The sequence below is a fragment of the Trichoplusia ni genome, chromosome 4, assembly GCF_003590095.1.
Source record: "Trichoplusia ni isolate ovarian cell line Hi5 chromosome 4, tn1, whole genome shotgun sequence".
NCBI classification, from domain to species: domain Eukaryota; kingdom Metazoa; phylum Arthropoda; class Insecta; order Lepidoptera; family Noctuidae; genus Trichoplusia; species Trichoplusia ni.
In genome coordinates, this window is record NC_039481.1 from 9574559 (window position 1) to 9599786 (window position 25228).

The following is a 25228-nucleotide window of genomic DNA, read 5'->3' on the forward strand; positions in this document are numbered from 1 at the left end:
TCTATTGCTTTTCATGAGATACGGCCCAGTGACAAATGGACAGACGGTCAGGTATTCCTAGGTTCAGACAGCGAATTCAAGTTATAGGGTTCTATTTTCACCATTTGTCTACGGAATCCTAAAACTTTAATTCAACATTTTATTGTTCACAGCATGCTGCAAATTGTGTAAGTGTCGTAACATCGCGATTTACAGATACCATTATGTCTATACAATGCTTGGGGACCTTCACATGAGTAAAACGTTTAGTTATATCAGCAATACCTAATGTCCATATTAGCTATTCAGACTGAATACAGGATAACATTGAGGCTAAGCATTTGAACGAGGACGTCAATATTCAAACCCAAGCTTCGTGCCATTGTCAGTGTTTTTAACTGTCTTATGTGATTGGACTTCTTTGCCTTATATTAGCAACGTCATTTTATAGAAAATCATTGATTTATCCGTAAATCAGTTTGAATTAATGAAATTACTGCATTTTAGGCTTATATTGTACTCTCATTTTTTTATTAAATCATTTATTAAAGCGTTCATCGTTAAGCTGTAATATGACCAAATAGGACAACCATGACAGTTTTGTTCACAAAAAAAGAACATTAACAAAGTCATTTCTCTTTTTTATCAAAAGAAAATATCAGTGTTTGTTCGGAGCTCACGGAATGATTATGAAATTAATTGTATGTGTGTGGTTCTACGTTTTGCCCATCAAACGAATCACAGCCATTTAGAAGCGACTAAATCGCCAGGAAGTTAGAATATAAACTGTAAACAGTTGCCGCCTGATATGGATTCGAAATTCAAATATTTTGACAAGGCAGCCATCTTCGGGTGTGCGATGTCTTGATTATTTAAAAATTACATGATGTCACGGAAAAGTCTAGAAGTCCCTAAGGTATATTGAAGAAAATTTTTAGCGAAGAAGTTTTTGCTGAAATAATTAAAAAGAAACAAAATGGTACTATTGGGAGGACTACATTCTAAAGTCTCATGTAACGCCAATGGGAGTAGTTATTTGAAGGTAGTGCCTTGGGGTGTCATTTACTTATTTCGAAGACCTTTCGATTACCGATGGATACTTCCATCTCATAAAACCTCGCTTTTGGAGGTGGTAACAGTTCCCCAGGGCACTGTGTAGCTGATATTTATTTGTTATACGAAAATACCACTAAATTAGATGACAATTTTACTCTTTTTAGAGTTCCGTTCCCGAAGAATGAAAATGGAACCCTATTAATGAGGCTTCGCCTGTGTCCGTCCGTTTGTAAGTCAGTGTGTTGGTTGCCAGGATGCATTTCCTAACCCGTGCCAGCCAGACAGTTGAAATTTATTGATGATGCATTTCTATTGATTGCTGCTGTAACATATAAAGATCAGAGTTAACCAATGGTTGCTACCCTCAAATAATTTTTGGTGGGTGAAAATTAAATTTGAGCGTGGACCACTGTTGAAACATCCGCGTTGCGAATCTGACTTCAAGTACTTGCCTGTTTTTATTTGGGATAAATATAGAGGATGACACACAATTTGTAAATATAAAACGACTTTGAACTTGGTACTTCTCACGTGTTCTTAAAAGTAACATCGCAGTTTTTTTGCTAACACGTGATTCTGCAACGGGCTTTATTTATTAATATAAATTGTTTAATTGTCGTCTGCGGAATTTAATTATCCTGAAGAGAATCGCAAGCTTCGTTCCCACGCAGCCGTAAAACATGTGGGAATACCGTATTTAAATTTTGAATTACTAAAATGACGTGATTGTCCAAATTAGATCTCACAATCTCACTGAAGAAGTGAAGACAATTAAGCCTGACTTTCCACAAACAATTTGTTCATGTTTTTATAATACTGAGTAGTTTTAATGGATGGACAGGCGCTGATTATAAGGACATGATTCTGTAGGTTTTTTTACTCGTACTTACCCAGCAAAAAAAACAAAAAGTTCTTATTCTGAACCCCAAAAAAATACCAATCTACATTTTACCAAAGACCGGTACCTATAACGGATTTAAATCATGTTAAATTTAAACCGTTTTCATTTAACGGTTAAATACGTAGGTTAGAGTTAATTCGTAGCGTTTAAACTGGTCGGTAATAAGAGTCCAAGGAGACCCTTAAGTGCTTAAATGCAGTCCGGACCTTTGAAGAGTTGTTGTTGATTGAGAACCGAGATGGAATCTGGCGACTGGCCAGCAACACGTGTAGGAAACGTACTTACATCGTAAATGACACATTTTTTGTGTATGTTTTTAAAACGAATTTATAATTAGATAGGCATTGACCGCAACGTAGACTTCTATAGAATCTATAACCGGTTGACGTGATTTTGAAAATAGAACACTTGAGTATTTTAGTTTTTATACCTGGGTCTGTGATTATAATTCAGTTTTGTTAATAACATCAATATAGCTACGTGTTTTTTTATAAAAGAGGTTGCAATCGCTCATAAATCATAATATGGCTTTTTTTAATAACACTGTTTTTGTACCGCTAAATTTAATAAATTGGATAACAGATTCGCTTCAAAAAATAAAAAATTATGAACGCGTGTTTACAAATTCCATCCTCAAACTATTTTTAGCAAATCCTTCGAGTGTCAAGAAGTGGAAGCCAAGCAGTTGGGTCAACACTGTTTTAAATTCTGGTCGGCTAGGTCAGTGCTAACTTTGAACATGTGCGGAATTTAATTCCGGACATCTTTTAAATGTTTTGCTTTAATTTTATTCGCACTGGTTGAAGAGAAAACATTGTGACACAAAATCGTTTTGCCGATGGAGAGTATATTTATTTTTGTTGAGTACCCATTATTTAATCACTCTTTTCTTTCTTTTCCTTTTCTATATACATTTGTAGACCCTATGGGGCACAGCAATCATAATATAATATAAACTACTTACAACTTTTCAATTTAAATATGCGAAAAATTTGAAATTTTAAAAGAGCAATAGAAGAGTCGTAAACAAACATTTTGACAGTTCGATGTTCGATAAAACTGTCAAAATAAATGTTGGTTAGAGTAATGTTAGTTCAAATGTTTTAAATATCATGATGGGCCTTCTGTTTTGGTTCATACTCCGTTATCAATGAGTTGTGTCTCTTAACACATCACATTATTAATCACCCTCCCACGGTCTTTGGGTGTTAATTGGCTATTGCACTGTAGCGTAGGAAATTCTCAGCTGTCAGTTCAACAAACTCATTATTAATTAAAGTACCGTTCTAAATATTTTAACATGCCATGAGTATGTTAAACTTTTTGAAAGACGACGTACAATTGCACCTTTTTATCAGCCTTATATTTTCAAACTACTTCTGTTTGATTCTATATGTTGGCAGTAGAACATGAAAATTGAACCTTATTTGAACACATTACACACATATAAATATTTGGTTAACGTATTAAATATACGTGTTAATTTCCTGTGGCATCATACTACTAGATTTTTACTTAGGTAAAGAACATTCTGTCCAGTACAGAACCGATAAACGTTTACGAGACGAAATATTATTTATAGTATCAAGTTTTAAAGCACAAAAAATTAATTGATTTGCAGCAATTACATTAATTAGATAACTTAGCATTTTAACATCCCAAGCTATAAAATAACATAATAGAGGATTAGGAATTCCATTGCTATAATCGGCAGACAAAGTGAATACAATCTTGAATTGTTTTTAAATAGAAATCGCGAATCCAATACAAAATACATAGTTAACATACGGCCGTGAGACATAACGTTTTTAATGCGATACTCAATGATGTAACCTCTATGATTTGTGGGCATATCAACTTAGCGACATTAGCATACCATAATCTGTGACAGGCAAACATTATTATTACTACGAATAAGATGTATCGATGATGAAAAAAAACGTATATGATCGTCAGATAGATTTCCAGAAAACATCGGTTAGGTATTTTTATTTTGTCGCGTTAACGTAAATTAAGATGATACTGTAAGTTGGAAACTTGTGTTAAGTCAAGCTGTAATGCGTTAAATCTTCGCAATTATTGTTTGATTACTATAATAAAAATGAAATGTACCTATCACCCTGATTAGATTTTTTACCAATTATCCACTAGCTTTTCGCCCGCGGCTTCCGCGTCCGGGTCGGTTATATCGCGTTCCCAAGAGAACTCTTCAAAAGTTTGGGATAAAAACTATCCTATATTCTTGCGCGTCCGGGTCGGTTATATCGCGTTTCCAAGAGAACTCTTCAAAAGTTTGGGATAAAAACTATCCTATATTCTTGCTCAAGGTCAACTCTATGTCTGTACCAAATTTCATTAAAATCAGTTCAGTGGTTTAGACGTGAAAGCGTAACAGACAGACAGAGTTACTTTCGCATTTATAATATTAGTAGGGATTAATCGAAAAATATACGTAAATACATATCAGGGAAAGAGTTTGTTTTTTTTTCATTTATTTGTCACTGAGGTTCGGCTTCCGAACTCAACCTCTTAAATCAGTAGTAGTCTCAGTTGTTTAAGAGTAAAACACTCCATGTCATGTTTGCATTCGAATAAATGTTTTACTTATATAAGAGTCCAAATTCAACTTAAAAAAAATATAGTATGTGTTGTAACATGTCTTAGTTTTTAGTGCGTCTGATTACCTGCACCCTCGGTCCTAGTTTGGAGCTTATTTGGCGCCCAACTGTGAGCCTTTAAGGCTTGTATTCTCGCTAGTGACCTTGTGCATTTGTACGAGTGCGGGGGTGATATAGATGCAGTATTTATACGGGACGCATTTTTAAATAGTTATTATAGAAATCAGACATATTTTTAAATAAAGTTAAGTAACCAAACCAAATCATTTTCCTATGTATTGCAAAGCAGTAGATTTTTTTCGAATGTTCTTTTACTAAAAATAAAGCAGTAAAATGGTTTTATCTCTACGAATTGGAGGTGATTTGGGGATTTTTTTATTTTGTGATGCCAATAGAAAAATTATGGCTAAACCAAATTACGTATCATATCATGTAGATTACTAACTATTTTTTGTAGATATAAATTCTCTGTAAGTGCCGACGAAAAGCTGTTTCATTTGCACGCTTTTTTCAAGCTTTTTACGAAAGAGCAGCCTTAAGCAAGAGTAAAGTAAATATTATGGTTAAATCGTGTTCTCTTTTATATTAAAAACCAGCTAGAAAAGCTAAAAACTCGTCTAGCCGTTTGGGAGTGAAGAGGAAATAAACACACATTCGTATAAGTACTTTCGTATTTATAATATACATAAGTGTGATGTGCATTAAAACAATGTTGTCTACATATCTATAATACGTAAGTAAAAGAAATATGCAAAGATTGCTACGAGTATATCCGAAAGACAGGTTTTCAAACTTACCTAATCCTAAATTTAATTAAATTATATTAATTGATTTAAATTAGGAAACTAATAAATCTTCATCTTAATCCAATCCAATTGGCAATTACCTAATGATTCTAGTAACTATGCAAGTTTTGCAAACTACTAATTAAAATATAATAATATAACATTGCAATCATGATTTTTTTCTTCGGAAACCGGGTCCAGATTGCTCAACTAAATAAGCTTAGAAAAAACTTAATTGACATGGAGTGATATATTTATAATTAACTTTGTTTTTTCCACAATTAGTCTTCTTTTTAATCGTCGATTAAACCAATTACTGCATTGCGTGGATAACTTTATAGAGTCATCTATTTATGGATACAATTAACTATGTATCGCAAGGATTTAATCTGCACATCATTTATTTTAATTGGTGGCATTATACGCAAGCGCCATGTAGCCGGCATTCACAGATTTCAGCACCTCCATGTGACATTTCTACAATAGTCATCATCATCCTAGCCTTTTCCCGGCTATGATGAGGTTGGCTTCCAGAATAACCAGATGCAGTTAATGCTGGTGGCACAACTTCTCAACCCAGTCACCTAGCTGGGCATACATACCCCTTAGTAAGACTGGTTGTCAGACGTTCTAGTGTATGACTACTTAATACCGTTTGTGGTTAGTTAGAGCGGCTTCTGCTTTCGGCAGTTCGGTAGTTCGGTAGACCCATGGGTCCATGAGAAATTGTTCTTTATAACTGAGGCTTATACTTCAGCTCCCAACGGGCCCATGACGAATGCGATAGTTTGAAAGTTAGTAGTTTGTAGTGAAGTTAGGGTCTATAAAATATAAAAATATTTTCCTTTTCTTCGGGTCTATTATAATATATAAGTATAATGGGTATAGTCAGCAACTAAACTTGGTTTGTTGGGCTAGTCTGTTTGTATTCAGCCCAAAAGTCCGAAGGCGGGACCGCGAGCGAATTGCAATCCCCGCAATCCCCGTTTGATTCGCTCGCCCGGCGTCGCATCAACTGCTAATTAAGGATTCCAGTATCGAAACTATTAGTGCGATCCCAATAAATACGAGTGAGTAAACCGTTGTATGTAGCCTACACAGCAACTGCTCTCTGTGTGTTTGCGTGCGTGCAAGGGTGCCTAAGGTCAAGATTTAACATTACGTAAGGGTGAAACCTGATCATCATGTGGCCGTAATAACAGAGTACTCTTGCAATTTTCTCACTTAATTGAGCTTACAACGGATCTACAATTCTTTACAAGTTATAATTTTATCGATTAGATTGTTAGGTATACGTGGAGTAGCTGTTTATATTCTTTTGCTCTTTTATAAATAGCGTTTGATATTGTGGGAGGAAGATACGTTTGCGATATACATATGTGTAAATGATATCTGATATGATATGAAAAAGATACGTACGAGATAACCGGAGAGAGTCGATTGTTGCAACAAAGGTTTAAAGTGTATTATAATCTGATTTATCTGCCGTCTATTACGGAACATAATAGTGTTGCTTTTAAATAAAAAAGTGACAGATTGTTGCCCTGTTTCTTAGTGCACTTAAGAGCGATGGTTTAGTGAAGGGTGGGCGATACGGGGAAGTTAAATTATATGAATTCTTTGACGTTCAAAAGTGCTACTTGAACAAATGGGTCTTGTTTTTTTTTTAAATTGGTCACTTTTCAACAAATTATGTACTCCACGTACAGTAAATTGTAATTATGAGTCAACACTGGTACTTACCGATAGGGACAGGGGGCTAAGTAACATTTCTACAATCTCTGGCCTCAATAGTAAACGACCAATTGTATGGAAATGACATGTCAGTTCTATTAGACACGTGACTTTGAGATGTCATGTTCGTACATTTGAGTGTTTTCTATCAACGCTATACAACTGTCGAATTCATACTTGGCTCATTCATATCTCGACGGTTTGGTTGGGTTCGGCTTTCAGAACGAGGACAGTATGGATCCATGGAATTGAAACATATTATTTGAGTTCTCAGTAATTTAGGCTTATGTAAGCATATGCGTTCGTATATATTTATGTCCCGAACCCCTCATCATAAAAAGTTAAATTTATCGCAAACAGAAGAAGGAAAACTCGATTTAGAACGGTTGTTGTTCAGTGATTAGGCCGAAAACAACATAGCATTTATTTGCGCTTGTCGAAACATTGATTAGTTTTGCTTCACAGTTGTTAATTCAGAGTAGAGTTCCCATACTATAGTTTCTTTGAAATCATTTATTGTTTTATTTAGAAATGCTATACATTCTTGATTTTTCGAATAACAAAGTTTAATCTAATAAATCAGTGTTATTCGACCCTAAAAACAAATGAATGCTTGAACTGTAGCTAAACCCCGATGTTTATTTTATAATTTCAAAATTAAATGAGGCGCTACACTGGCAACAGGAATACACCATCTGTTATATATACAGCCTGTTAACAGACGGACATCAGAGCCATGATAATAGGGTTCCATTTTTACCCATTTGGGTACGGATCCCTAATTAGATGTTATTGGTTAAGTGCACATAAGGTGATGAGATCCGTGCCTCATGCCTTGCGTGACCTAAGAAATCTTTCATTCAATCTACGCCAAGTTCAACCAGTCTGACTAATTCAAGTTCAAATTGCCATTTATCGCGAACAAGGATCCGGTACAGCCAAGTATGGTGACAACCTTATTTTGCTGTTGAAGGTGATTCCCGTTCTGAACGGTGCTGTATATTTCGTAAAAATATCCAGTTTCCTGAAACAGCTCTAAAATTTGGGTATTACCAGGAATTGAAGGCTATCATAATATCATCAACACATATATAAAAAATGATAATTTAAAAATCTAAAAACCCACGTTTTTAGATGTCACTCCATTTAATTTTATCAAAATCGGTCCAGCTGTTTTTATAGTCGTAGATTGCACTGTCATCGGGTTTAAAAATTTCAGCCTGTATAAAAATCCAACCGGAACGACTAACAAACAAACAAACAAGAAAAAATAGGGTATAAAAAATTTGGGTATATAACTAACAACATGTTTTATTTTTCATAGATTGTCTGATTGGCGAAAATAAACCAATGTCCCGTTTTGAATGAAATAATAAATATGTAATCACGTTATGTTTACATGATTATACAGCTACGCAGGTTAGCGGAATTATGAATTATTATGCGTTTTTAACTCGGCCAAGGAGATGGTATAGGGATGTACAATGTATGATCTACTGTCTCATATCGAATCGATTCTATATTATGATTTTATGAGTCATAAAATCGAATAAATAAGTTGGATTTTATGTTCTATCCCATTATTATGCTACAATCAAGTAATTAACTCGATTGTTTATCTTTTTTTCAAGTATTTTAGGCGGAACGCTTTTTGATCGCATTCGCAACTTACCTTATACTGCGCTCCAAAATCCAAATAGCCAGTATAGGGCAACCAATAGCTAATCTTACAAGGAATTACTTACTGGTTAGTTGATAATTATAATAACCTTCATTTCAATAACCGTCTTTACTTGGTTGTGAAATATTTATTTCTATATTTAATACTTCTTATAAAACAAGTACATACAATGGCGGACTTAATGCTAGAGGCAAACTCTACCAAGTCAACCAGTCAAGTCAATCAGTCCCAATGATTTTCCAATAGAAAACGTTGTTTGAACTACACAACAATAAAACCTCGGTATCGTTTATAGATATGTATTTCCAAATCGGGCTCCGTTATCGATATATAATCAGGTGCATCTCTACTTGATAGGCATTTAAAGGATGACCGAGGTATTATTAGGCGTTTATCATGTTGGCCGCACATGATAAAAGCCATTTTATCGTATGAGTGGATACGTCGACAGGGAACATGGATGTGCATTATTAGATGGAGATTAGTATATTTTTCTCTTTAATTCCTGCTTAAGCTAGAATTGTTGGTTAACGCAAGTAGCCTCCGTAGACCAAAAAATATTTATAGAGGCTCTGTTTCTTGAAAGAGGTCATAAAAAAAATCTATTTATCTTCTGTTAAAATTGACCTGAAGGGTTTATGTAATAGATTTTTTTATTAAATTAAGGCTTTGAATTATAACTATATCGATGGAAGAACACAAAATTATTTGTACCCGAGAGAGATAGTTGACAGTACCTCATTGGCTACTTATATCAGACTATGTTAAAGGAAGGTAATGTTTTGCAGCTATAACCGCAAGAAATACCTCTCATTTTGTAGACTCCGATAATTATCGTCAAAAAAATTCTTGTTAAATGCGACTATGTGATCTTACCACTGGTAATCTTCAACATATGTTATGTGAGCTGTAACACTCAGAAACAGTATTTTATCCGGGATTGCATCACATCCAGCGGCCGCTGTTTATAAAACACGGCATTTGTTGTTGTTATGTGACACTGTTATAGATATAACTTTATAGCCGGATAGCTTGGACGGAAAGACCTGATATCTCCCAAATTAACAAACATTTTGACTGCAAGTATCATGGTATTTGTTTTTAATATAATTTATGTATCTGTCAAGGAACGTTTTATCATGATAAACCTAAATTTTTTGGACTCCTTGGAGTTCTTAACGGACTTCCTTCACCCTATCGAAGCTATAGTGGTGAGCCAGACTCTTACCATGTTAAAACCACTGGAATGCATCCCCGTTACCTATATTCGTTATCCAAGCGGGAACGCTTTCATAGACTAGAGCTAGTGATTTACCTAAATAATAGAAATAGATTGCCATTACATCTTATCTTTAGTCCTATATGATTTACCACTAGATCAAAACCTCTTCTTTCTGAAACCATCCTTCTTTAGTCAAACGAAAATAATACCCTAATTTCATACAAAATGTTTTCTTTCTTTACAACAAATTTTTGTTTAAATTATTTACAATAAAATAGCTCGTGTCCAATATCTTAATATATATAAATCTCTTGTCCTCAATGGACTCCTAAACCACTTAACCGATTATAATAAAATTCGCACACTATGAGTGGTCGCAATTTCTTCTAACCACGCGGACGAAGTCGCGGGCAACAGCTAGTAGTATGTTACGTTTTAATTCCAATAACCAGTAACAATACTTATAAATTACGGTCTGAGGTCACCAGGTCAGTGACCTCATGAGAATTGTTTTCATACGTGACCCGACGCAACATGCTTCGGACGAATAATTGGAACTTAGGTATACGGAAGAAATGTGTTATTTGTAAAAATGTTATAGTTCTAAGCCACGTACTCTTTGCATATAACAAAATCGTAGAGAACTGAAAATTAAATATTTATTTAAAAATGCTTACTGCCTGGTCTACATGCCTATAATTTTTTTTTTTTTCATGTCAATCGGTTCATTTATAAAAAAGGAAGTTTTCCAAAAAATACTGCTTTATGTCACTCCACACGCGCATGACTACTATAGCTGGTAATATTATACATATTATTTTTGGGCTCATTTAGCAATGGCGCAAATTTAATAGTAATATCGTGTGCATGAAAAATAAAGAAAAGATTGCACTACACCTAGCATTTTGAAAAGTCGCTCTGAATTTCACTGTTTTAAGTAGTTGTAATTTTCACTGTTTTAAGTAAGCTGTGTGTTATTTTCTACCTTAGCAAAAGGTCGCTCTATTTAGAATGCAAACCGTTCTTTCAGTATTTACTGCGAATTTTCTACATAATTTAACACTTTTGACTGTATCATAAAACAAACATATATAATTAGTCGTGGCGATCTAAATTCGCAGTTCGGTAGCGTGAAATATTCAGCGTGGCACGCAATTAGTCACAAATGCTTATTCCTCAGCCGGCGACCCTAATTCGTTAATAACATTCATTTCCTTTTTCTAATTGGCTGTGGGTGACGATGGACTTTTACGAAGACTTGCTTTGTGTTAAGACAATAGAATTCTAGATATCTATGGAACATTTTAACAATAATTAGGTAGTTAAGTTAACTGTTAGGCAAAATTATATTCTTTGCAAAAAAGAATCATCCTGTACTCAGCTGGTTAAAGTGTAAAGGCGGAAAAGCCTCCTGTACAGTGTAAATATGAGTCAAACAAATCAAATTGTGCCACCCGACGCGACCCTTCAATTGGGCATATTTTCAATTAATATTTTAAAAACCTTCAAATTTTATACCAAACTTAAAATTAAGATAACAGAAGCAAATATCCGACACACATACAATAACACGGATCTCAATTTTAGAGACTGACGAATCAATTGGCAAGGGATTTTCTGGCACCCATACTTACCAATAGATATGAAACAGAGTTCATTCAAGCATGTAAATGAATCAGCATCGCATTCCATATGAGAGCAATGTTATCAAAACATGGAGCGAACTACACTGGTACATACCACCGTATTTGTTTATAGTAGGCGTTATGTAACAGCGTAATGCCTACTACAAACTTACGGTACATATCGTACGATCTCGTATCTTTGTTCCATTTTTCTTTAGAAATAAGAAACGTCTGATCGCTTTGGGGTTTTGTTAAACCAAGAATCAAAATTTTACTCCTACAACCCATTAACACGTAGGTTTATCTTATATATAATACTACTATCTGTATTTACAGTACAATCATTTGCTATATACAAAAAAAAAACATAAACAATAATTAAATCAATGCATCAAAAAATTCATCGGCATCGCTACCGGCTGGGAGTGTGCCCAAAAGGCTTGCAGCATTGCCACGTTGAATGGCAATGCTAATCCTCTGAGCGAGGTAAAAGCCAGCCTTTGGGTCACGAGAAGTGTCAACGAGACGCTTTGCTAGGTCTTTAAAAAGCGTTTTGGCACTCGGCCCCCACGGCCCAAAAGTATCAACCCCAAACGGCTCAAAGAAGTAACTACCTACTAGATTACGATATTTGCGCCGTTTGAGGTTTTAATTTTTTTTATTTATAGTTTTTTTTACCTCTTGATTTTAGCTGCTTCTTTTGCTGTTTCTAAAATGTCATTCAAATGGAGACCAATTAGGCAAAAAACTCCAGTACTTATGTTCAAAAAACTATCGCAAATACCGATAATGTAAATGGAAATGAAAATCTTCTAGAAAGCTTGACGATTTTCAGCAGTAAACTCAGCCCATCTTAATTCAAAGGACCGTTTTTTCGCAGATGTTAAAACATATTGTAACCTAATTATCTTGCCAGCTACATAACTTGTTATAGTAATCAATGCAAATGTTACTGAATGCATCGATAACGCTCTGCGTGCTTGGATCTTCACAAGATTGTTATAATTTATTTTCATACACCAACAACTGTCATTAATCGGTATCACTTAATTGATAGTTCTAAATTTAAAAAGGACTATTCGCAATACACCTTTTATTGAGCCACATATGTTACGGAGGAAAAAAAACTAGAATGACAAAAAGTTCGTAGTACTTACTCATCGCTGTTTTAATCTAAAACAAACGTGTTCAAACTAGTGACACGGTATCGAATAGAAAGTATCGATACTGTACTCATGAGTAGTATCGATAAAAAAGTATCGTACTCGTAAAAGAATCGACACGAAAGTATCGATACCTCAAAGTTCTTTGCTCAGGCAGGGCCTTCCTAACGTATGGACGTTAGTTTGTCAATGTTAGTTAGTAAGTATTGTCTGTACTGTACCTTCATTCAGTAAGAGAAAATGAAAAAATAGCAAATGGTACATAAATAAAAACTATCTGTAAGTAAAGCCACAATTTTTTAGTCTAAAATATTATAAATCCCATTCCTCCTCTGTACAATCGCTCAAGAAAAGAAGTTTGTCGAGCCTTTTTGGCGATAGGCGGTTACGGGTTTTAGTAATTGTACTTCCAGCTACTCAACTTGTCAAAAGTACTTGCTAAGTAAAAGTATTGAAAACAAAGTATCGAGTACAAAAGTATCGGTATCAAATGGAAACCTACTCGATACCATAAAGTATCGATACTTTTTTCGTGTCCCTAGTTCAAACATAAGTCAACGTACAAAGTTCCCTAACCACCTTACTTAGTGCAGTTTCACGGATGTTTATTTAAATTCACTATTGTTAAACAAGGAAAACTTCTCATTGAAATGAAATCTTATTCTTTGAGCATTCAGCAACATGTAATGCTATGTGTGAGAGAATGCATGTTTAGAAACTGTGTACTGAGGCTCTACCACATCTTGAAGTAATTTTACCGTGGTAGGAATGTGTGGAAGCGTGACAAGTGCAAGCAGCCGAAGTAAGATCTCAATGGCGTGCGTTGGGGAGGCAGATGTCCAGTAGTTTTTTATTTATTTAAAAACGACTCCCGCACCAAGGAATTTAATCCTTGTGTCGCGGGGTGTTTCACAAACATACAATTCACATGCACAAAGACACGCAGACTTAGAACAAGCATTTGTGGATCACACAAATGCTTGTCCTACACGGGGATCGAACCCGCGGCACGTCGCGCACAGTGGGTTTGGCGTGATGACCTCAACCACTCGGCTATCCGTGGTTGATGATGATGATGATGTTGATGTTAAGCATGACAATGCAGTACTCAGCGTTGAGCGGCATCTCACTTCACGTCAGTAAAACAAAGAAAATATATAGAAAGAGCCATAAATTTTCGCAAAGAACAAAAAGAAAACGTCTGTATCTCTCATAATTAGTTTGTGGGTCTTCATGAGTTGGCCTTATAATATTAGCTTGATGACTAGTGTCACCCCTTCGGCTCCAACCGCGTCTATTTCAGCTTATGTTATTATATTGTGTAACACTACTAACACTTTATATTTTGCTTGTATACCATTCCCGCCTTCATGGTAAATTATAGATAACTTATATTACAAAGTATGTTGCAATAGTTATAATACCCAGGTATTAATGTTGTCCCCCGAATGATTTAATCTCTTATCAGGAAATGTGTTAGATTAAAATTTAAATATAACCCAGTAAATCTTTTGGTATGTTCTATGGATCTTTTAATCTTTACATCTATACATAAATATAAAATTGGAGAGTCCCTTTGTAATATTGAAATAACTTCTTTAACTCCATCCATATGAAAATGCATACGGTACATACAAAAAACAAATTATTTTATTCCAATTTTTTCTATCTATTCTGTCGTTTTGTTCCGGATTACCTCTGAAATGGCAGGAGCAAGTAGCTGATGTAATAAGGAGTAGTAGTTTAACTAAGGCTGCTTTTATTTTAGAAAAAAGAGATGATTTATGTTTAGTCGCGGGCACAGCTGGTTTGAGATAAACTCCGCTCATATTAGAGTTTTTATTTTTCTCTCCATGGTCATGTTAACGTCAGTAGCTACGAGTATATCTTTCATTTTCGATATCCATCAATCATATTGTTATCTCATCAATAGGCTCAGGTTATTATTAGCTACTGTTACTACCTTTGCGTATGATGAAATTCTCGCAAGAGTGGCGATGGATTTCATAGATCCAGGCGTTATGGCAGTATATAGGTCCAAATAAATAGTAAGCAGTCGACTTTTTCGCTCAAATGTGAAGAACAAATAAGAAATTGATGATGCAGGATGATTTCGGTTAGGCGTGGAATCCTCATGGACAGTATGGACACCGCCTCCCTTAGACTCTTTGAAGGTGTATGGACACGAGATTTTAAATCACTGTGTCCCTTATTCCCCTCATTTTTAGTTTACGAGATAAAATAAAAAATAGATATGAAATATTTTTGGGAAATCTGTCTGACGGACTAAACAGATAGTTTTTGGCAAACACGTTATTATAAATACCACAAAAAAAATATTATGTACTAGATTAGTAAAGAGATAAAGATAAATAGATGCGTTATATTTGCCGAATAGGTATAAAGTATTTGGTGAGTGATGTTTGATTTTATTGACAAAAAGCAGTTTCCCTTTTATACCTGGAGTGAAAATCGTTGATTTTCTTTACCTTGCTGAAGAAGGACTTCTTGCCCCTATCCCTTTCGCCAAAGCCAAACCGCAGCAGGGAACCCTACCTCAACAAACTTAAAGAAGTTTAAGAAAAAGTTTCAATTAATTACGAAACAAGTTTAGATAAGATAAAAATCTTAAATTTCAGATTTGAACGACCTTGAAGTTTATCTGAAAGCATTTTTATCTGTTTCCCTATGATTCAGCTGTTACTGGTCGTATGTATATATATGATCGGGCGAGTGCTGTTATCACACGGAGTTCGGATATCGAGGAAGAGGGACGTGCTGTGATGGGAACACGTGGACAGTGACAGACAGTGACATGGCACACGAAATGAAAACACTCAATGGACGGAAAGAAGTCAGTATTAGTGCTAATTATACATTAAAAAAAGAGTTAAGAATACTAATTTTACTCATTTTAAATTCGGTGATATAAAAAAGTAAAAATTTTGCAATATATAACGGAACAACAATTTAAAAATGGAAACAGTTTAAAATTATTTTGAGATTAGGCTATTAATTTTTGAATGCGTGCTTATCGAGTCCATGGTTACTAAATCTGTGAATGGAACGGAAAATGAATTTCAGTTTAAAGTGTGAATAAGAATTTTATATCAAAACTCTCGTATTTACAAACGTGACCGGTCACGTGTGAGTTTTTCATTCATTCGGTTTCGTTTATGTGATTAATTTTAGTGAAAAATATCATTTTATGTTGTTGTATATGGCGTGTATGTGAAACATTGTTGCTACTTATTCCATAGCTAGTTTTAAAGGCATCTTCCAGTCATTTTTTTTTCATAATTCTCAAAGTTTCAAACGTACGAGTAGTTCAACATCGTTTTAAAGCTGGGATACCATCCGGGGAGCGTAAAGGGAAATGAAGTGATGATAAATTCATTCATTCTTTCTCAAAACACATGAATTGAATACATACGGACGTTCATTAAGTTTGTGAAACACTGGTGGCTAAAATGATTTAGTGAAGCACTCCTATGGCATAAAATCTTTTAAATGTTTAATTGAAAATGTCTTAATTAATAAGTATAAAAATTATATATAGGTTGATATTTTCTGTTGTAAATATAATTTTAAAACGAGAAATATTTTTGCCAATATAAATTGATAAAGTTAGCAATTATATTCTTGCTTCGGTATTAGTTAATATTTCTTGTTGACAATGCTTGATAACTGGAACAGTAATTTCGTAATATTTTAATGATGTGAATCCATTCACATTTGTTATCAGCTTTTTATAATTATTTTGACATTTGTTCCGGTTAATAGGCATGAAACGTCTTTTATGATAAAAAAATATTTTTCTGATCAATTTTGGAATATAAAATTGAACTTGACGATTAACTTTAATGCGGGTGTGTATTATTAATGAATTAGTTTTAAAAAATAACTTTTCAACTGCAACTTCCAATATAGAATAGACTAGCAGTCGCTCTAGCCAAGTGACATTTCTAGAATAACTTCTATAACGCTAAAATGTATGACAATGACTTTTTGTTCCGATAATCTTTGAACTGTCATCTACATACATTCGAGAGTTTTTATATTGACGTTAACGGTTGTAGAAATCTCACTTGGCTAGAGGTTCAGTATTAAAAGATAGCGGTAGTTATGCAAAAAGTATTTTCTAAGCTCGTACCGAGAAAACTGCGCATCCGTTCAAGCATTTCCAGCAGAATGGGCCAATAAAAGACATATTTTTTTATTAAGTAAGCTATATTAAACTTTACAATAGTTAGTACTTTTCCATCGTAAAGAATTTAAAGATTACCGTTATTATACGGCCTACATTGAAACTATTATTTTCCGCTCTCAAATAACATTAAAAAAACAACGTGTTTATATCAGCCTAAACCACAGATGGTACAATGTACGTAGAAGTAGACTTGATATCCGCAATTCACATGAGACAAATATTTGTGTGGTCCACTTGAACGTATCACGTTTGCCTGGGAACTACGACAAAAATATTGCTAAGTGGGTACTTCAGTGACACTCACCACTATTTATTAAGGTTCGCCAACAGCTTCTGCCTACATTAAACAACATTTACATATGATAATACGCAACACGAATTTTAAAGAAAGTCTGAATTAAGCGTAATATTAACAAATTAGTAAAAAAACAAACAATAAAATGTATTGATATGATTTCTAACAGAGGCTCCGTATTTCTGTAAGCTATAATCCGGGATAAATGTGATGATTGAAGAAAGTCCTTTGACCTACAGTGGGACACTAATAGGATAATAATACCTCGCTAGTGTTGCCCCCTGCTGACAATAGAGGCGATATAATGGGGTGTCCATATTTGTACCTGCCTAATTATAATTGCATTTTCATGTGTTTATAAGCTGGTGCAGGAAACGATCCCATTTACCTAATACTATCGTAACAATAGCCCTAATTAGTTATCTCCACTATTTGCGAGATTTCAGCTACCTTAAGCCGTCCATGTTCTTATATAGAGCACGGGTGGATGGGGCCTGGTTGATGCCCATCACATTTTAGATTAAAATTCTTAAGGCTGTGTCCCCGTCTACGCCTTTAAAAAGAACCGGGTCTCTTCCAATGAAGATATCCCGTGAGTGAAAAGAGACATAAGCCCCTTAATGCGGGAGTCGATTATTTTTAAGAAAACAAGGAATAATTGGGACGATGATAATCTGTATAGTAACCTTGACTTATTTCTCGCTACGTTCCTGGTCAAACATGAATTCGACATTTACAGTTTTCCGTTATTGTGGCACTTACTGACAATCATATCTATTATCTGACGTATAATATTTGTAGGTATGTATGTAGATTATGTACCTATCTAATCTATCTAATAATATCCAATAAGGCGTTTCGTTTTAGGATTTTAGATCAATCTTCAAATCAGTCCAACATTGAATTGACAAGTTTAATCTCTTGTTAGTCGGATGCTGTGATTAGAAAGAAATGGATGTGTAGTCTTACCTCTTTCCAATCAAATAGATTTTTTTCTGTCAAAATCATATTTTTCTTTTCTCAAAATCTCATGCTTCGCTTAAGGCTTTGATAGATCGTCTACCTACGACGCTCGCATTGAATATTCGTAGCTTTAAAATCCATAAGAGATAGGCGTTGTCTGTGTACCTGTACACCCGCTACGTCGCCAGCGTAAAAAAGTAACCTATGTCCTAATCCGACCGATAATTCCCTAATTAACATTTTACTACAAAACTAATCAACATTTCAAAAAAGAAAGAAAAAACCTCAATATACGGAAATAGCGAGTTAATTCAACATGAAAAGAAGTTTGGATGTTAAAACTTTTGAGCTTGGTCGCAAAGCATGTTGGTTATTTGTTTTCAATTAAATCTATCGTTGTCCTTCTCGAAAACAATATTAAAAAAATAGGACCTAGAATGTACGGAGCTGAATATATTTTATACTCTTACCAATAAAAACTTAAAGCAAAAACGCTTGTATTCGCGACTATTTATAATTTTAATGATTTATACAAAACCTGCTTCGTATGCTAATCAAGAATTTTTGACCGTGACCTGGCAATGGTTTTAGCATAAGCATTATTCACAGTCTGGTTATTAGATTAGCTATTTACATTAATATTACTATTAGATTGCATTGATAAGTTTTATGTCATTCTGATTAACTGATTACAATATTATGTTTCAAATATCTGTTGTGCATTTACTTTGAGTGGGACGTTTTTCAATACAGCATGTTTGATATAATACCAGGGTATAATGTAGGTACGTCATACTGCTGGGCACAGGACTCTTTTCAAAACCACGTTACCACGCTAGAGCTGCTAGCTGCGCTAGAGCCAGAGCTTTGCAGTTACCTTTGACTGCTTGTCCGGACTATAAGCGAGGGGTTCTGTGACTTGTGTCTCGAACTTGCCACTCGCGAGAAAGCTCAACATAATAAACCTTACGCCTGGGGTGAGTCGAAGTCTAGTATTTTACCCCTTCAAATAAAAACTTGCAGTTGTAAAGCTTAAGCCGGTGTCTCTTTTTTACCGTGTAGTTAGTCATAGCACAAGCACAGAGCAGTAGAGTATGTTTCTAGTAACCTAACGTTTCTAATATATTAATTATTTACCTAACCTAGTTTGCTTACCAATCTTATTTATATGCAGCCGGACACTGTTATTTAGTTGAAGGCACCGGCTATCGGACCTCCTTAACGTACTTAATTAAGTAACAAAGCGTCCCTGATCAAGACTATCCGAAAATACGCTCACTCAAGGTCCAAAACGAGAACGTTCCCAAAACCTTGAATTTGCCGAGTTTGTCCTTTGAAAACTTGCCAAGGAAGGCTCAATAGTGGCTTTGACTTAAACTGTGCTATCTTATCCAAGGCTGTACATTAGTGGTTACTTTCTATTTAAATGCTGTGCTTATTTAAATCAAGACCTACATAAACAGCTATCTTTACTGCAATCCGAGGGTTTTTAGTTTGTTTATGTGTCGCTTACCCGAATGCTGTATTTATTTGTTTTTTAGCTTTAAAGAAATTGTATTTAGGACTGCTTTATTTGGTTAGGTCTTATTAAATTCTAGCTAGCTTTGCATATAGCCTTTATGCAAGTTTATGAGCATTTATTACTACAAAATGTAGACTTCATATAATAAAGCAAAAATTTCGAAGAAATGTTGACAAATAATGGTTTAGAAAGGTCAGGTAGCTATCTAATCAAACCATCTACATACCTACCCAACCTCGAGGTTTGACTTTTTTTGCAGAACGTTGCAGACTTTTCATTGTTTACAAACTGCAATATTACGCAGAGAAAATCCTGAGTCATACTTTCCTCTGCGGTAGAAAACAAAGGGCAAATTATGAGTGGACTTCCCACCACGCGGCAACGGTCGATGCATAAAAGTAGGGTTGGTGACTCACACCTTCACATCTGGCACATTTGAATGTGAATTGGATCCCTCCTGAAAACTAAATCGTCTACTAGGTTCATCGTCAACACCCTTAGGTCTTGTAGAAGTCATGTTAAAAATACATTATTACAAGTATTGTTCAGCTGCATTTCACATAATTATAAAATATAGTAGCTAGCGTAAACTGAATGCTATCGGCGAAAGTTTCGTTCGTTTAACCAATCGTCGTTGAAGAGTGTTTTCGGTGAACCGTTACATCGGCGAAGGATTCATTCGGACTACCAAGCGTCGATAAATAATATTTTCGGCGAAACGTTTCATCGGTCAATATTTTTTTCGTTCAACTAACCGTCGGAAAATCGTCCTTTTGGCAAGCGGTATTTCGGAATACCATACGTAGCTCCTCTACTACTGTACTTTACTATTAATTTGCTAAGTTACCCAGCGATTATTGAAGTGTTTACTGTAACCTTGGTAATAAAGCATCGATCGCTTGCCTATTGCATAACTATCGCCTATTGATAGTGCTTTGTTTAGTCACAAGCTTCAAGCTGTTGACGTCGGCTGTTTGAGCATTGCTTTATGTACCTACCTACCCTGTACTAAGTATAATGCTTTTCTGATGCAGGACGTATATCTCCTCCTCTTAAGACATCTATAAGGAAAGATTCAGCATGCAGTGCGATGTTTAAGGGATGGTATTTTAATGGCTAACTGCATCATACAGTTCATATTGTTGGTAATATAAAAAAACTAACATCAATCAAAATTGATTAAAGCATTGAGTAAGCATAATAAAGATAAAAGCTCGAAGTATTATAAGCTTAAATAATATAGACTAGCGACGGTCAACACCTCATATTTTTTACATAATCCAGTCCCTTTCAAAACGTAATGAGACTATACTAGTTTCAAATTACATAAAATCGTAAGAGAAAGTTCAGTATATGGCTACTGAGGACATTCAACAAAACAGACAGCGCTCTACATGACATGGAGCATTGTCTCTCTTACACCGCTGCAATAAGACGTGTCTGTAAGCCCCTGTCGCAATATGGCGCCTATCACCGCGACGTCACAACATGAATACCTAAACGATCAGATATTTCCCCCGAGACCACGCTGTTACCAAGTTATTTACATCTTAATACATTTGCCTTTGTTTAGTAAAAGCTAAATCGCTATTGATGGCACCGCCCATCCCGTTAGCTATGTAGTTTCCCGAAAATGATCTAAAAACTGTCCTACGTGTTAATCCTGGTTAGAAAACTATGTGTATTCATGTTTTGGCTTCATCCGCTCAGTGGTTTTTGCCTGTAAGCGGAACAAAAATTCATAAGTACCTCCCTACGAACTTTCACGTTTATAATATTAGTTTGATTACTAAGGGTTTCTGTATCGTTTATTTGTAATTTATTTATTTATTTATTTATTTATTTAATTATTACACTAATCTACCATTACAGGTTACTTAACCTAATGCGGTAGCTAGGACTAAATAAAGGTCTATGTATTTATGTGAACTAGGGTTTCAAAGATTGAATTATTATGCATATAGTTGCAGTTCTAAATTCCAGCAACTGTTTTAATATGTAATTTTCTGATAATTCTGATATGCACAGGCAATAAGTTAGACTGATGCACATCATTGCTCCTCCTGGAATTGCTTGTTGCTGCATTTATCTGCCGGATTCGTCCTGTTCTGCACGAATGTCAATTTGGAATGACCTTGGGAAGAGTTTTAGCTACTGTTTATTAACTTGACATGACTGAATCCACTTAATCGATTAAACAATATTTCCCAAATAATTGTTATTATTTTTGCAAAAAGCATTATTGTAATAATAAACCAAATAGGGAATGCTTGTAATAAATTTAATATTGCTTTGATTACTTCCAGACATACAATATCGGACGATTTATAATAATAGTGGTGTAGTATTTGTGACAAAACCTCCTTAATACAAAGGTTACGTTAAAGAGGTTATATACCAGTTTATTAGTTCCCACCTCTACTTAGGACATTTCGACAGATGTCAAAACAAACTTCAGACATACGGTCTTACAAATAAAAATAACACTATGCCCATACTATGCCTAGAAGACACTCACAATCCTCACGACAACCATCTCAGTCAAGATCTGGAAACCGACAGATTGGAGAGTCCGCATCTGACAGCACCGTCTTCGCAAGTCAGGGTGACGCGCCGCGGATTAGGGAAACCAGCTCGGAAACATTTCGAAGACATACAGCCACAAATGCTAGACCTGCACGGATTCTTAGACAAAACTCAGAACAACAGCCCGACGAGCAACATGAATGGCAACCACAGAGTTCAGATTATGCTCACCGGCTTTCGAGAACCGCAGCTATTACTCAACTGCCGGCGGTCGCTGAGAGCGTTCTCGACTACGTCGAACAGCAAATTTTCGAGCGACAAATCACTGATTCCCATCAGACGAGCTCGAACCTGTCTCAGCAGCCAGCCAGCCTGAAAGACAGTACCACTGCGTTACGTGGTAGAGACCCGAGCGGGGGCCGGACACCGGAAGAGTTGCCGGAATACCAGGCTTCCACATCTAGAGTGTGTAACATATCCTACTGAAATTGATTTATGAGTTTAGTTTCTCAAGTCAAAGTGTAAAAATAATAAATTTCGAAATATGGTTAATCAGCTATCAGAAGATCTCGATCAATTACAGAATAAATTCACACACGCTTACATGATTCATCAAAACGATTAAGCACCTACGCGGGTGGTTGCTAGCTATATCTACGTTTGGGAATTTCAGAGATTTTTTCCGCTGACGCGATGCCAATATTACGATGGCATCGGATATGATATCGGAAAAAGTGATAAAGATTGCCGCAACTATAAATTAAATTTCGTATTACATTTCACGTCAGAGGTTCTTCGACTTGGTCTAATAAGGACGCAGTATTTCCTAAAACTGAAGACGGTTACTTCATTACTTTTGGTAGCTAAATGCTCCGTAAAAATATAAATCTATAAAGGTCCGTGGAATCTACTATCGTAGCCAAGTTATTAGGTATTTGACAAATTGCATACAGCTTTTCCGGTTATTGAAATATAAACCCGCGTTCCCCTAGTACATCTTTAAGAGGAATGTTTTTGGTGATTACCTCTTGTTCTAGTTGAACAGGTGAGACGCAAAGTACGCCTTGTAGTCCTCCTCCCTTCTACGACGACAAAAGTTTTCCTGTCATTTACCGATTTTGAGGGCAATGATCGAAAGCATATGACATATACTTTTCTTGTTTCAGGAACAGGAGCCGGATTTCCCGATGAAGCACTCGGAGTCAGATGAGTTGGAAGATGTGTTGCGCCACGTGGGCGAGTTCGGGCGCTACCAGAAGATCCTGTTCCTCCTGCTCATGCCCTTCGGTTTCTTCTTCGCCTTCGTGTACTTCGTGCAGATGTTCATCACGCTGACGCCGGCGACGCACTTTTGTGCTGTACCCGAATTGGCGCACTTGGATTTGGAACTTAGGTCAGTAATGTGTTTTGGTATTCGGGGCAAAGCATGTGCAGTTTGACGAGTCCTGCGTTTGTCAAAATCTCACATGCGGATATTAAAACAAAGCTTTTTTACATCAATAACTTATGAACACTAATTGGTCCGTAGATTACGCTTGGCAAAAGGTTTCCATCAAACACTAAAATATACATCGCAGTGGGCAAGTGTCGTTCGTCACTGTAAACCTTTATTCTTGGGAAGATCGCTGTGTGCTCAAAGGACGGGGGTTTGCCGCATCTATAATGTAGCGGCTTACCTTTCAGCCTATACACGTTACTATGCACACTTAACGGGGCTCCTGAATACTTACCCAACCCCTCAAAGATCCTGAGAATTTTCAACCACTAATTATAATGGGGATGTAACAAAATTGAAAACTTGGTCATTGTAGATGCAAATCATTTAGTGATGAATTTGTTTATGTATAAGATTATTACATATATGAATAGAATAAACGCTACATAATTTTATGATATTGTATGGTGGTCGATGAACTGAATTAACGTATAAACTATTTTTTGTAGCTGTAACTGACATCCAACCGGTTGAAGTCGGGGTCTAAGGCTTATATAATAAAAATGGCAAGGCGAGTCTTTAAAAACATTCGATAAGAGAACCGCGTCATAGGGGACAGGCCCGATTTGGTCATGTTACTAATCTAATTACAATCTGCTATCATTTTTGACGTAACAAGTCGGAACTTCATCGACAAAATGTTGCCAGGTGACGCAAGAATTTGTGATCCGGCTCATATGTGTTACGATATGGGTGAAGGTGTCAATAAAATTATGTCACACCTTACAAATATTTAATAGGCCCACGTAATTGGTTTTCTTTAATCTTATACTTCTTTGTAGTACGTAGTTATCTGGTTCTCAAATTACGAGGGGGTCATCAAGTCCACGCTACTAGACGATTTTCGTCTCCAATCGATTACCGCCAAAACTAGTAAAGGTTCAATCCCAATCGTAGTTACCGCGTCCTTGTAGACACCAGGTATCGGTCTTCCAAATTACACTGCTAAGTTCGCATAGAGCATTAGGATGTAGTAATTTACCCTTAGCCGGATACAATTGTATCTGTTTCTGCTACCCAGAAAAAAGGTTAAAAGCGGTGTTTGGTATAGTTAAGATAAGTTTGGTTTATCACGTGAATATTTAGATAGGATCATACGTTAGAATGATGTTTAAATACGATGTGTAGTCATATATTTGATAAAAACGAATTGAGCGATTTGATAACTTTGTTAAAATTTGCAATTCATGCATGCTTGCATTAATTGGAGAGCGTTTAAGAGGCTTTTTTCATTTTGTCGTCGTGTCGTATTAAATCAGGAGTTAAACCATCAGGTCAATTTCATTATAAGGGTGTCCAATAACGACTAATAAAACACATGGACCTTTATCGCCAACTTGCAGCGAGCGAATGCGATCATCTACGCTTACACCAAATGCTAATGATTTCGGGGAAAAGTATGGCAAACCGTAGGACATCTATGGGCTGGTATTATAATACCGACGGGAAACTG

At 35.6% G+C, this 25228-nt stretch overlaps 1 protein-coding gene across 5 annotated transcripts in view; it reads left to right on the forward strand.

Annotated features, from left to right (window-relative positions):
• The window catches only part of LOC113492960 (solute carrier family 22 member 3-like), a 38926-nt gene that overhangs the window by 4705 nt on the left and 8993 nt on the right, over positions 1–25228 (forward strand). The window contains exons 1-2 of one of the 5 annotated variants that reach the window (XM_026870708.1): positions 15484–15618; positions 23447–23673. In XM_026870708.1, coding sequence (XP_026726509.1) covers positions 15580–15618; positions 23447–23673 — 266 coding nt within the window. In that variant the 5' untranslated portion in view covers positions 15484–15579. Of the gene's footprint in view, positions 1–15483; positions 15619–23085; positions 23212–23249; positions 23326–23446; positions 23674–25228 lie in introns of those variants that run through there. The other 4 variants (XM_026870711.1, XM_026870710.1, XM_026870713.1 and 1 more) reach the window with 4 other exon arrangements.